This window comes from Nipponia nippon, unplaced genomic scaffold (assembly GCF_047370975.1).
Source record: "Nipponia nippon isolate SJK-2023a ecotype South Korea unplaced genomic scaffold, ASM4737097v1 scaffold_1, whole genome shotgun sequence".
NCBI lineage: Eukaryota > Metazoa > Chordata > Aves > Pelecaniformes > Threskiornithidae > Nipponia > Nipponia nippon.
Window position 1 is genome coordinate 37,777,764 of NW_028262290.1, and position 12,440 is coordinate 37,790,203.

At 42.5% G+C, this 12,440-nt stretch overlaps 1 protein-coding gene across 1 annotated transcript in view; it reads left to right on the plus strand.

The window, feature by feature from the left end:
• Nucleotides 1-1,154: 1,154 nt before the first annotated feature.
• Nucleotides 1,155-12,440, plus strand: part of ARFGEF1 (ARF guanine nucleotide exchange factor 1) — a 100,146-nt gene continuing 88,860 nt past the window's right edge. Inside the window, exon 1 of the mRNA XM_087751845.1 lies at nt 1,155-2,502. Within this exon, the coding sequence (XP_087607971.1) occupies nt 2,379-2,502 (124 nt within the window). The 5' untranslated portion in view covers nt 1,155-2,378. The remainder of the gene's footprint in view (nt 2,503-12,440) is intronic.

Sequence of the window (12,440 nt, forward strand, 5' to 3'; positions counted from 1 at the left end):
AAGACGCAGTCTTTTGAATAAACCAACACAATCTGAATACGGTCAGTAAAAAAAACTTGTGTGCTTTTTTTTTTGAATCAATGCGCTTGGTGCTGTGACTTCTAACTCTCTCACAAAGCTGTTACAAGGCTAAAATCAGGTGTGCCCTCTTAATATTTTCAGTACTGTTTATCAGTTGGGTAATAAAATAGCCTGCAGGTTCTGACAGTGACTAGAAAAAGCCCCTGGTGCAGATCAAGTCATTTCAGCAAACAGTGTTTTGTTCTGACAGTCAGGCCTGGTATTCATCTATAGCTTTAACGGAATTCCCCATGCCATTGTATTCCTTAAAAAGTCCAAACATCGATACCTATAAGGCAACAAGTCATTTTGGAACAAATCATTTTTCATTTGGGAAACTGGTTAAAGCAATACTGGGGAGCATTAGCTGCCTCTTCATTAGGGGGCTGGGGTAACTGTATCTTTACTAATGCATCTACAACCACCCCACTGTAGACAAAGAAACAGAGGTGCTCAGATGAACTATTTAGTCGAGAACACAAGGCTACTTGCAAGGCCTCAGCATGGTGGCATGATAGCCTGGGCAGGCTCTCTCAAATTCTCCATGGGGAAGGGATCAGGATTAACTTTGGAAGGCTGTTGTCCTGACTAATGCAGCAGGACCAGAGGAATAGAGAACAGACAGAAGTTTGCTGGGGCTAACCTCCTTCCCGTGTGCTGGCTCTCCATCCTCCGAGGTCAGAGACGGCCCCTGGTTTCCACAACCATTTCTGCTTTCTGCAGCTGACACTATAGCTAAAAAGTACATCTAGAAATTCAGTCCTTTCATTTCCAGATTAATTTTTAATTAATATTTTTTTTGTATCAGGTAAAAAGACAGACCTGGCTTCAGTTAGTACCGTATTCTACTTTAAAATACTATTGTACCACCTCTGAGTGCAAAAACTTGCCCTATTACGCTTCTGCTGCTTACCAGTCAGCCAGAGCCGAGCACAGCTTTTCGTGGCCCTGAACCAAGCATGAGGAAATTACCCTTTGGCACTCTGGGAAGGAAAAAGGCCAAAGAACACAAGTAAAAAAAAACCAAAAAAACCCCACAGCAACAATTTAAAAAAAATTTCTAATAAAATAAAAAAACCACAAAAGTCACTGTTTAGTTATAAGCGAAGGTGCAGATTTTTTTAATGCTTTGTACTCCTAGTGCACGTACAATGGGGAAGAAGTGCGGGTGGCTGTATTTTAAAGGCAGAGGATGAAGGTGACAGGGAAAGGGCACCCGAGCAGAAAGGGGACCCTGACAACCCACAGGTGAAGCATTCATCCGACGCCGGAGAGCGGCGGGCCGCAAGGAGGAGGGCGGGCAGGCGAGGGCAGCCGGCGAGGGCGGCCGCTGCTGCCGGGCAGCGCTGCTCCCGCCCGGCGGGGCGAGGCGGAGGGGGCTGCGGGAGCGCCCCCGGGGCGGCCACCGCGCTCCCCCTCTGCCCGCGGAGGGGCGCGGGGAGCCCGGTCGCGTCCCGCACCCCAACGCGCTTCTTCCTCCCTCGGCTGCTCGCCGCTCGCTCCTCCCGTGCGGCAGAGCCCCGGGGGCTTCTCGTCAGGGGAGGCCGCGGACGGGGGAGGGACGGCGGCTCCTCTCGCAGGGAGCCTCTTGCCCTGCCGCCGGCGGAGGCCCCCCTCAGGGGCAGGTGGCGCTTCCCGGGGGAGCCTTCCTCCCCCTCCTAGCGCCGGTGGCCCGGAAGGGAAGCCCTGCCCCTCCTCCTCCTCAGCCAGCTCCCAGGTGGCAGCGGCCATCTCCGTACCTCCCTCTCCGCTGCCTGCTGCCGCGCTGCTCCACCTGTAGCGCGCCCGCGGGGCGGGCAGAAGGCGAGCGCCCCCTCCCCGCCCGCCCGCTTCCCTCCGCCCGCCCGGCCGGGGCACGGCCGCCGCTTCCTCCTGCTCCGCAGCCGTGCGGCTGCGGCCCTGACGTCGTTTCCTTCCAACATGGCGAGGGCAGGTTGCTGGTGCCGCCGCTGCTGCCGCTGCTAATGGAGGCGGGTGCGGGCCGGGGGCGGCTCGGGGACTGAGCGCGTCGCGGGCGCCGTCCGCGCACACAGGCAGCGGGGGCGGGGGGGAAGGAGAAGGAAGGAGAAGGCTTCGTCCTGCCTCAGCCGCGGGGGTTGGCTGTCGCCGCCGCCCGGGCCCACCCCAGCCTCCCCTCGCGGGGAGCCTCCGAGCGGGCGTCGGGACGCCGCGGCCCTCCCTCTGAGGGAGCCCTTCCCCCGCGCCTGCCTCGGCCCCTCGCAGCCCTCCCCCGGCGGGAGCGGCCGGTGCCCCGCTCTCCCTTCCCCTCCCCACCCTACTCCTCCTCCTCCTCCTCCTTTCCCGGCTCGATCGCGCCCATGTATGAAGGGAAGAAGACGAAAAACATGTTCCTGACCCGGGCCCTGGAGAAGATCCTGGCCGACAAGGAGGTGAAGAAGGCGCATCACTCCCAGCTGCGCAAAGCCTGCGAGGTAGCCCTAGGTGAGGCGCAGCCCGGGGCGGGAAGGGGCGGCCGGCGGGGGGGTTCGGGGGTGCGCTCCGGGGCCCCCTTCCCACGTTGCCCCCTTCTACCGTTGCCCCCTTCCCCCGTGCGTTTGTGTTGCCCGGGGGTGAGGGAGAGCGAAGGGACGCTCTGGGGCCTCTCTGGGGAAGTGAGGCGAGGGGGCTGCCCGGAGGGGAAGGGCCGGGGGAGGTGGGGCTGCGGGCTGAGCCCTGGCACCGGTTTTGGGATCGAGTGGAGGGTCTGGTTAGTTGTGTGAGACGCGGGGTGGGGGCGCGGAGAGGCCGAGGCCTGTCGCCGTCGGGCTGGGAAGCCCTCTGTGTGCCCCCGGGCTGAGGGGAGAGCTTCGCCCCTTGCCCAGAGCGGCCCTCCGCGCGCTGCTGACAGTGGGGGTGAGGGCGCTGCGGCGCCCGGCGGGCTCTCCTCCTCCTCCTCCTCCCCGCTCGCAGGATGAATAGGCAGAGAGACGGAGGAGCCGAGCTGAGCTGAGCTGACCTGGAAGCAGACGGCCGGCGGGGAGGGAGCAGGTGACAGGCAGCGGTAAGGGAGGAGGGACGGGGGAGGAAGCGGGGGTGGCGAAAGTGAGAGACAATGACACCAGGCCCCGTCTGGAGCTGGTGGCCCTTCGGCGCCGGGACGCAGGCCTCCGGGGAGGAGGGCTAGAGAGGGAGAGGATGGTCCAGGAGATGTGTGAGGGAGAGCCTTGGCTGTGTGGTTGCTGGTGGAGAAAGAGCTGGTGGGGAAGGGGGCTTCCTTCATGCATGGCAGAGTTGATGCAGCCCCGGAAGATGCGGGGATGTTTGTCTGCTTCGGGCTGAAGAGGGGTGTTAGGCTGGTAGGGCAGCTGTGTCAACACCACCTCGTCTAGAAGCGTGAGGGAAGTACCGGGGTTGGGTAGTACAAAGCGTATGTACACATCCCATTACAGGCAGCACAAAAGGAGAACTTGGGCTTTAAAATTCTGGCATGATGAGCAGAGGCAGGGTTTGAACCTATGTGGCAAAATATTGACGTGTTTACTGAAAGACTTCTGAATAAAGCAGGCCTTTCTCTAAATAATACGTAAATGGATTATGTCCCTCCCATTCTTGTGTAATTGTTTCTGGGTTTGGAGATAATTATCTTGATTTTGTACAGTAATAATGTCTGTTCAAATGGATTTGTTTGAAGAGATAATATTAAACTGAAACTTGCTTGTTTTGAAAATTAGTATAAGTAGTTTCAGGCTGTTCTTTTGTCATTCTATTCATTTGTCTTTTATAATACTTTCAATTTAGAAAAAAGAGCAATCCGTTTCTTGTTTTCTTTGTGAAAGACCCTGACAAATGGAGGGGGAGAAATGGCAGTAGTTCAACTACTTATTTCTTAATAATTCAGATAGATTGGAAAGAGTTTTTCCTCACATTTCTCATTTATCACTAGAATTATTAATAATAATCTTATGATTTAGGCAGATGGGATTAAACTGATAACCCTGTGGCCTTTCTGTTGTCTTTAGACTGCATATCCAAGTTGGAAATAAAACAGAGAAATGTTTTCTTATTGTTAAACTGAATTTATATCCAGCCTGTATGTCATCCATAGAATTAGACATAGGTATTAATGTTGTGTTTCTGCTGTACTTTATTTCAGTAGCTTGATCTGTCTTAAGTATCATCCAGATCGCTCCAAGCATGGCTCCATTGTGTTACACAGGTTATAAAGCAAGCCCTCTAGACTGTACAGTCTTTTATCTTGTAAACTGATTCGTGCAAGGAGACCCCCAAGCACACATCCCAGTGGTTTCTATGCTACAGCTTCATTGAAACCTCCTGTGGATCTGGTTGCGTGATTGGGGCTTATATAGGAAAATGATGCGGTGTGTGGGTATAAAAGCCAGTGAAGCAGGAAAAAAGAAATAAAAGATTGTGTGTATTAGCTAATGTATACAGAAGGGATTCATGAACTTGAAAAATATCAGATGTGATGTTAATTACCATAGAGTAGTAATAATTTTTTAGAAATAATTTTTTTTTTTTAGATTGTGGCGCAATGAAATATAGTTGGTGATTGTAGATGTAGTATGGTCCATTGTCTGGTTTTGTGTGTGATAGACTCCTCATTCAAAAGTGGCAATGTATAACTTCTATAGAGTAGTGCTCGTGTCTAACTATTAAAAGCTTTTCAGAGAAAAGTAAGTATCCTCCTTATTTCACATATGGGGCAACTGGGTGTTAAAGCTGAGCTGTGGTTTTCGCAGCAGAATTGGAAATAGGGTGCACGTGTTGTGCTCTCCCCATCTAGCTCTTCATCTGTTGGAGAATACTCTTCAACTGGACACTTCTTAGCTACCTTAAGCAAAGAGTACGTACTTCTTAGTCCTGAGAAATTGCTTTATTTCAGAGCACAACATCATCAATGATAAAACATTAGAAAAGTAGTAATTTAGAGTTAAGTTCAATTTGGAGTTAACTCTGGCAAAGTTTAACTTTAAAGTTTTATTGGATTTTTTAGAATGGTTGTTAAATAAAAAGTAGCTTTTAAAAATCATGGCAATAATTACACATCCTCTAATCAGCATCATGTTTTTTTCAGTCTGAATATTTAATTGATTTGTCTTTACTGAAATTATCTGATGTAATACAAAACTCTGCCATTAAGATCTTTCTTTCCAACTGCATGACTGTAGTAAAATGTTGCTTACTATTAGTATACCAAATATTCTAACTAGTCATTGTTACTAATCCAGATGCTTTTTTGTTTCATTTTTTGAGATGTTTTCATTTCTTATTTTTTTCTAAATCCAGTACTTATGTTGTTTTGCATTGTTTATATAAGATGAGCTGCTATTGAAGTATTTCAGAAACAAGCAAGCAATGACCAGAAATATGGTATACCTGTACAATAGACAAATTAAAACTCTGCTTTTTAGATTGAAGTTAACAAGCAGTATTTTAAGAATCTTTAAGAATATCCCTTTGTCATTTTTAATCTCTATATATTTTCTTATAAACCTGTGCTATTGCATTCCGTTAAGATTATACTTCATCTATTTTTGATTTGTGAATTCTGAGGGAGAAAAAACGCACAACATTCCTGGGGTATGTTACTCTGGAAGCCTGGCCTCTGAACAGGTGTCAAGATGAGGTCCTTCTAGTATGACCATTTTTCTGGACTATTAAAAGATAAGAAAGCAAAATATGAGTTAAATATTGCAACTTGAATTATAGGTGTTCTTTGGTTTTTAACAGGGATGAAATTAAGCCTGATACTTGCATCCTGTATCTAATGATTCACCAGGTTGTGTCTGGATTAATACAGAATAGCTGACTCCAAATTTAATGTATTTTTTCTTGTAACATTGTCCTTTCTGAAAGATACTCTCTCTATGTAAAGAATGTAACATTTCTTTCTCTAGTCACCTAATGAAATACACTAATTTAGAACTTCGTGTTGTTTACTTGCATAGCAGCTACTCTTAATCTAGGTAAGGAATGAGTTTATCTTTAAAATTATTCACTTGCAGAGAGCATCAGGCAGCAAGCTGACAGCAGGATTAGATTTAGAGGCTCCCTTCTCAGGCAGTTCCCTGCACTGCTGTTTCTGTATTGGTTTTCAGCTATATTACAGTATAGGAAACTTTACAGTAAAAATACTGCATTATGTATGGTCCATAAAAGGTCTTGGGGGAAAAAAAAAAATTCCTCAGCTGAATATAAAGTTTTTAATAGACTGAAGAAAAACTGTTAGTGCTTTGTGTCAGTATCCAGGGTGTGGATTTGTCCGCCTGGAAAGGCGGTTTATAGACGACCAAGCTGAGCAAACCAGAATTCCCTGCTTGTAGAAAGGCTGCTAGTTCAACTGCAATCAGGAGTCAAGCAACTCTTCTTTAAAACTCTGAACTGCAAATATTACGATATAGATATGTACCTGGCATGTACTTTAAAGCAAAGCGTGCATGCGCTGCTTGGAATTCTGGAAGTACTGACTGAGGAAGGTTGAAACTCAGTTTTAAAAGGTGCTTCAGTGCTCCTTGGATTGTTCAGTCTGTCATGCAAAGGTCCTGCTGCGTGATGTAGGTCTCATGCAATGTGAAAGTAACAGTTCCGTTCAGTTTGTGCTGCCATTACATGCACGCGTAGGATGATGAAGCAGCAGGATATAATTAAGCATTGAATCTTAGTTTTTCTGAAAACAGGTAACGTTTGGAGTAGAACTTACCCCAGAGGTGGGAAGATTCATCTATGTCTTCACTTATGCAGATTTGTAAATGGCCTGGGAAAGTCTCACCTGCATAAATTTTTCTGTCTCTCTTTTTACCCTTCCTGGTTTCATTTTCTCATGTCCTTCGCATATGTAGATAATCATGTTCTATTATCAGAGTAAGCCAGGTTAACAGTCAATACAGAAATGCACGTGTGTGATGCAAATGCTGGGTGCCTTGAAAAAAACTTTCCTAAACTAGCACAAACAGTTAAAAATGCATTTTTTAGACCATTATTGTGTTACTCCTCTGGAATTAATGTTACTGGAGAAGTGTTGAACGAGCTAAATTTCTGCTTATATTTTGGGTAATGCTGTTCTCAGTAGACTACATTCCATCTTTCATCAAAATTAGCTGTCCTTTTTCAGAAGTCAAAGCCCAGAATTTTTAGAGTCTTTGCTGCATACAAAGGGATCAATATTGTACCATTGTCTGTTGTCTGCATGTGCTATAGGCATGTATTTTCACAATATACAAGTCACCATTGTCTGTACAGAATTTATTTTCTGGTTTTAATTGTTCCTCCGAAACACTTACTTCGAAGTAAGGAAGCAGGATAAATGGAGATTTTTTGCTAGTACAAACCAAGATGTGTTTAAACAAACAAACAACAACCTAAAAGTTGCAGCTGCTTTTTTCTTCTCTTGCTTGCTTTGTTAAACTTGGACTTTACCTAGCAGGGTTTCAGTGTGGTTAAGAGCTCATCTACTTTTGCAAAGATTTAAAACTTGACTTGGTAACAGTAAGGTTTGTTTGGCCCCATAAACTGCTTTCCAGGTTGCCTTCTGCATTTGAGGTGTAAAGTGCCATTTATGTCAAATTTACGGGACTAATTTAAGAAAAGCTGTGTATAGTGGGAATTTTTATTGTTTTAAATGTGATCAGTTCTTGGCTGTGTAGAATGGCAACACTGACGAGGTTTAATCTCCCTTAAGAAAGGGGATGGTTGGCAGGGTGCACATAAAAACACTTTTATAGAAAACAAGGTAGATTGTATTTGGGTTGGAAAAATGTTAATGGAAAATGAGTATCAAATATTTGGGTTTTGTCTTGGAAAGAAAAAAAAATGGTATTTTTTCAGGTGGAACTTTGACTTTATCCTGAAATATGTCCTCAGTTAAAGTCTTAGATATTTTAAGTTTTAATGCTGATTTACAGTATCTTTTAAAATCTAATTTTGAAAGACTTCAACACATCTTTGTGACACAGGGCAGCTTTTAAATATCTCTGTTCTGCTGTGTATCTTAGAGCACTAATTGGAATGTTGAAGGTTAAAATGAAAAGTTGTTGCCTTGTGACCAGAGTGCATCTATTTCTTATAATGAAATATCTTTACTGGTTTGTGGGTTTTTGTTCTAGTTGATCTTTTTCTGTATCTTCTTCCAGTATATTATTCCTGTAATTGTAATCTTTTTCTCTCTTCTCTTGGTTCTTGTTTCCAGTTAACCACTGTTTCATTTTTTTTCAGGATGACAACAATGTCCGTTCTTGTGCATCTTCTTCATATACAATTGAAAAAAAATTAGCTTGGCTGTTGATGTCAGATGTACATTCCAGACCTTTTCTGGAGTCTGTGAAAGAATAATTGGTATTCAGCTAGTATTTTGATAATATGTTATTAATATGCTAACTTGTTTAGTTGTCAGGGAGGATTGTCAACACGGGTGTTGAGAGGGAGGGAAGCATCAGCCGGTGGTGTGCTAGTCGGTCTCTCTTCCCTGTTTTTGACAAAACTCCTAGCTGAAATCACGGACTCACAAAAAGCTAGATGAGGAAGCCTTGTATTCTTTTGTGGCACCTGCCTGTCAGTTTTGGGTTTTTCGTTGATACTGATATTTTTATCAAGTTGCTGATTAGTTAGTACTTCAAAGCAAACAGATGCTGCCAGGAGCCTGGGAAGCAAGACCAGCAAACTCGTACATGTCTCTTACTCAGTTCTGCATCAGCCAGCAGTAGATTGGTGACTCTAACTTGAATAGGCAGGGGGAAGGGAGTTTCATGTTTTCTGCATCAAGCCAGAGAGTTTTCCTGTGTGATGTGTAAATTGGTGGTTTGCTAGGAGGAAATATTTTTGTCTGGGAAAGACAGCTACTGTCAGTGGAGCATCAGAGGCTGAAGTGACTTGGGAAACACAACTCTGCAGGTTTCGAGGAAGGAGGGGGGTATCAAGGAAATATGCAGAATTGAGTAAGAAGCTTGATAGTTTTTATCTGTTAGAGGAGGCAGAACTCTGTTGTGTGTCTGAAAGCCAAAAATATGTGATCTAGCTGTGCTAGTCAGATGGATACAGACCAAGAAGTATTCTGTTCATAGTTGGCAGTTATTACCATGTCCTTTCCATGAATAAATAGTAGAAGAAACTATAGGTTACTGTTAGGCAAACCAAACCTTTAAGAAAAATCACATACGTACAAAAAGTCTCCAAAAAACCAGGGAAAACATAAAATACTTCTGTGGGATTTTGTAGAAAGAGAATATTGTACAAGGACAGTTGAACAAGTGGTAGCTGGTGTGTTTTGTTTCTATAAAAAACACCTAGTGTTAGAACTTAAGAAAAAAACAAAACTCAAAACCAAAAAAAAACCCCAGCCTATATATTTTATAGATATCTTAATGGAATGCAGGGGAGTGTTAAATAAAAATATCTGTTTTGAAGGATAAGGTACATGATACTTGTTATATGCTACTTCCCATTTTGAGTACAAATGTAAAAGAGCTGCTAAAAATAGGCCTGTCAGATCCCAAGAGTTTGAAATACCTGGCAGAACTCCCTTATTGATTTCTAAACAATCTTAGGACACTGAGAAGATTCCAAAGGACTTGAAGACATCTGCTACTGTGCCAACATTGTTACAAGGATGGATGGGATGACCTGGATAATTACTAGTGTATTGGCCTAGTGTTGATCCCAGACTAGGTAGTGGAGTAGCTGATACATGATGTGAGTGAGAACAAAAATGCCAGTCGGCAAGGATTTGAGAAAGATTTAAGAAAAAAAAAAAAAGGGCAAGCCCTCTACCAATTTAAGTTTTGGGGATAGATTATAAGGCGTTTTCCACACATTTTAGTCTTCTGTAACTCCTGTGTTCTTCAGTTCTTAATTTTACACAATTAGAAGTAAAAACTGCCAGGCTTGTAGGAAAAGGCTTGATAAAATTTCATTTGAATTAATAAATATTGACAAATTTTGTTAGCTTTTTTCCCCCCATTTTTCATGTTGCTTTTTTCCACCATTACCGTGGTCTTAGCTTTTAGGTATTCTTCTTGGTGTTGGGGATTTTCTTTGGGTTGGTGGTTTCTGGGTTTGATTTTTTGTTGTTTTTCTTTAATTTGAACGTCTAGATTTAGTTTTCAGTGTGGACATATTAGTATATTATGAGGTTTTAGTTGGGAAGCAGGAGCTCTTAAAGAACTTGAAGTCTTGAGGAATCTGAGCTCTTAGTCTGATGCTGTAGTCAAAAGCAGTTTGAAGCTTGAGCAGGGAATGTGGAGGTTATACTAACTGTACCCGATACAACTTTTAGAGTCATGTTACTCCTGGTTTCAGCAGTGCATGGTCTTTATTATCAGTGAGACATGCTTGAAGAGCCATATGAATTAGAGATTGAAAAAAATAGCACAAGAATCAAGATTAAGTCTGTTGCTTCTGTTTAGACACAGGTAGGAAAACAGCGGGCTAGTTTTATTCTCTGATGTTGCAAGTCTTTGTATCACACATTCTTTTCCAAAAATGTGTTTTGATTCAAGCAAAATTTTTTTTAAGAGATGTCTTACATCTGGCAGTGCTTTTCAGGAGTTTGTAAAAGGGAGTGACACTGGATGCTTCCTCTTAAACTGCAAAAAGGATGATTCTGTTTTGGAAATTCCTTTCTCTTTAATAAAAAAAGTCACACTTGATTTTATAGGAATTTAAGTGAAACTATGTTTGTACTTTTAAATGTTATACCAAGAATATATAACATGTTACTGTGTTATGGAAGTGCTGTTGGTGTGTGTGAAACCCGAAAATGACAAATAGAGCTTTCATTTTGAGAGAGAATTTCGCTTCTTCCACTTTGGTTACTTGCCCACTGATTTTTTTTTGCCTCTTCAGGAATGATAAATTGCCAAAACTTCGTGAACTGAGTGATCATTGTGGCATTCTGATGGTGTTTATTCTCTGAGGCGGCTACTTGTAGCTTTTCTCTAAGCTGTGATCAAATGTACTCATGCTAGTGAAGGAACCCAAAGCAGTAATGTATTTGGTTGCAACGTTTGATTAGATTCCCAAAATATCATTCTGTTCAGTTGTTTTAATATTTTTTTTTTTTCCTCCTGTGATTTTTTTTGAGCTTGAACAAAGAAAAATTTTTCAGTAGCATCTCAGGTAGATTTTAAAATAAAGACAAACCCAGTCCTGAAAAGCAGATTTACACTTCACCAAAGTAGTGGACAGTAGCCCCTGTCTAATTTGATACACTCACATAGCCGCCTGTTTCATCAGCTCAGATCCTGTTTTTTGCAGGTATGCTGTTCTTGTTCTGTTCTAGTATTATTTAATTTTTCTGCTTAACAGGTTTCATTCTAATTGTATTATCTAACTAGCTGTTTTGTCATGCTTGGGTGGTGGTGGGGTTTTTTGTCTTTTATCCCAGCTTTTTGTTTTATAATTGTATACACACTCTAACAGCTTATCTAACGGCTTAACTAAATTTTACCAAAACCAAGAGAGTCTTTTATTAAGACATCTAGGGCATGATTGCTGTGGGCTTTTTTTTTTTTTTTTAATTGTTGATTTCAGTTCAGAATGTTTTACTTCTGTTTTCTCCCTCGCAACATTTCTGGTACTCTGTGTATCATGTGGTACGAGATTACATGGTTATTGATGTTATGCTATTTAATACTTGTTTTTGTTCAGATGGGTGATGTCTGCTGTCCAGTGCTCTTCAATCTTTTTTTTTTCATTTCATATGTTTCTTGTGTCAGAAAAAAAATTAAGATTTTTTAAGATAATTGAAAATACCCACCCTTGACATAAATGGGTTTATTCAAGCCCTCTTTTTTGTCTGTTCTTAGACACAGAGGTAGATAGGTGTGAAATGATGATCCATTAATAATACAAATTCTGTGCTCACTGTCTTTAGCACTTGCTGTTCTAATAATAAGTTTTGTAATGCTATTCCTTCTTTTCATTTAGAAATAAAAGTATAATTAGGTTTGTAAATATTTCATGTCAGGAGATTTTAGCCAGTGCTGGATACAGGAGTGTTTTGCTGCTTTGTGTTTTTACTTGACATAAATGTGGGAGTGAGCATCAGTTTGCATTGCAGTTAGTTGTCAGGAATATTTGAATGACCAACATGCTTCAGCATTGCAACACGCAGCTTTGCGGTTGAGAGAAACTGGGACAAAGATCTTTTTAAACTTTCAAATTGAGATAAAAATGTTGGCGTTTACTAAAGATGTTAAATAGTGTTTTATGCTACAAGGCTCAGCTGTCCAGTTGAATAGTACAAGGTACACTTAGAAAGTTTCAAATCTGTAAATTAAATATAAGTAGTATGGCACTGGTTTGATTTCTTTGGTAGCTTCCCATCATATTTTAATTTTAAAAATGTGCTACAAATTAACATAGATACGCTTGCACAAAAGAGTGTACTTTTAATGCAGGTAATAAGCATAAACTAATGGGAATAC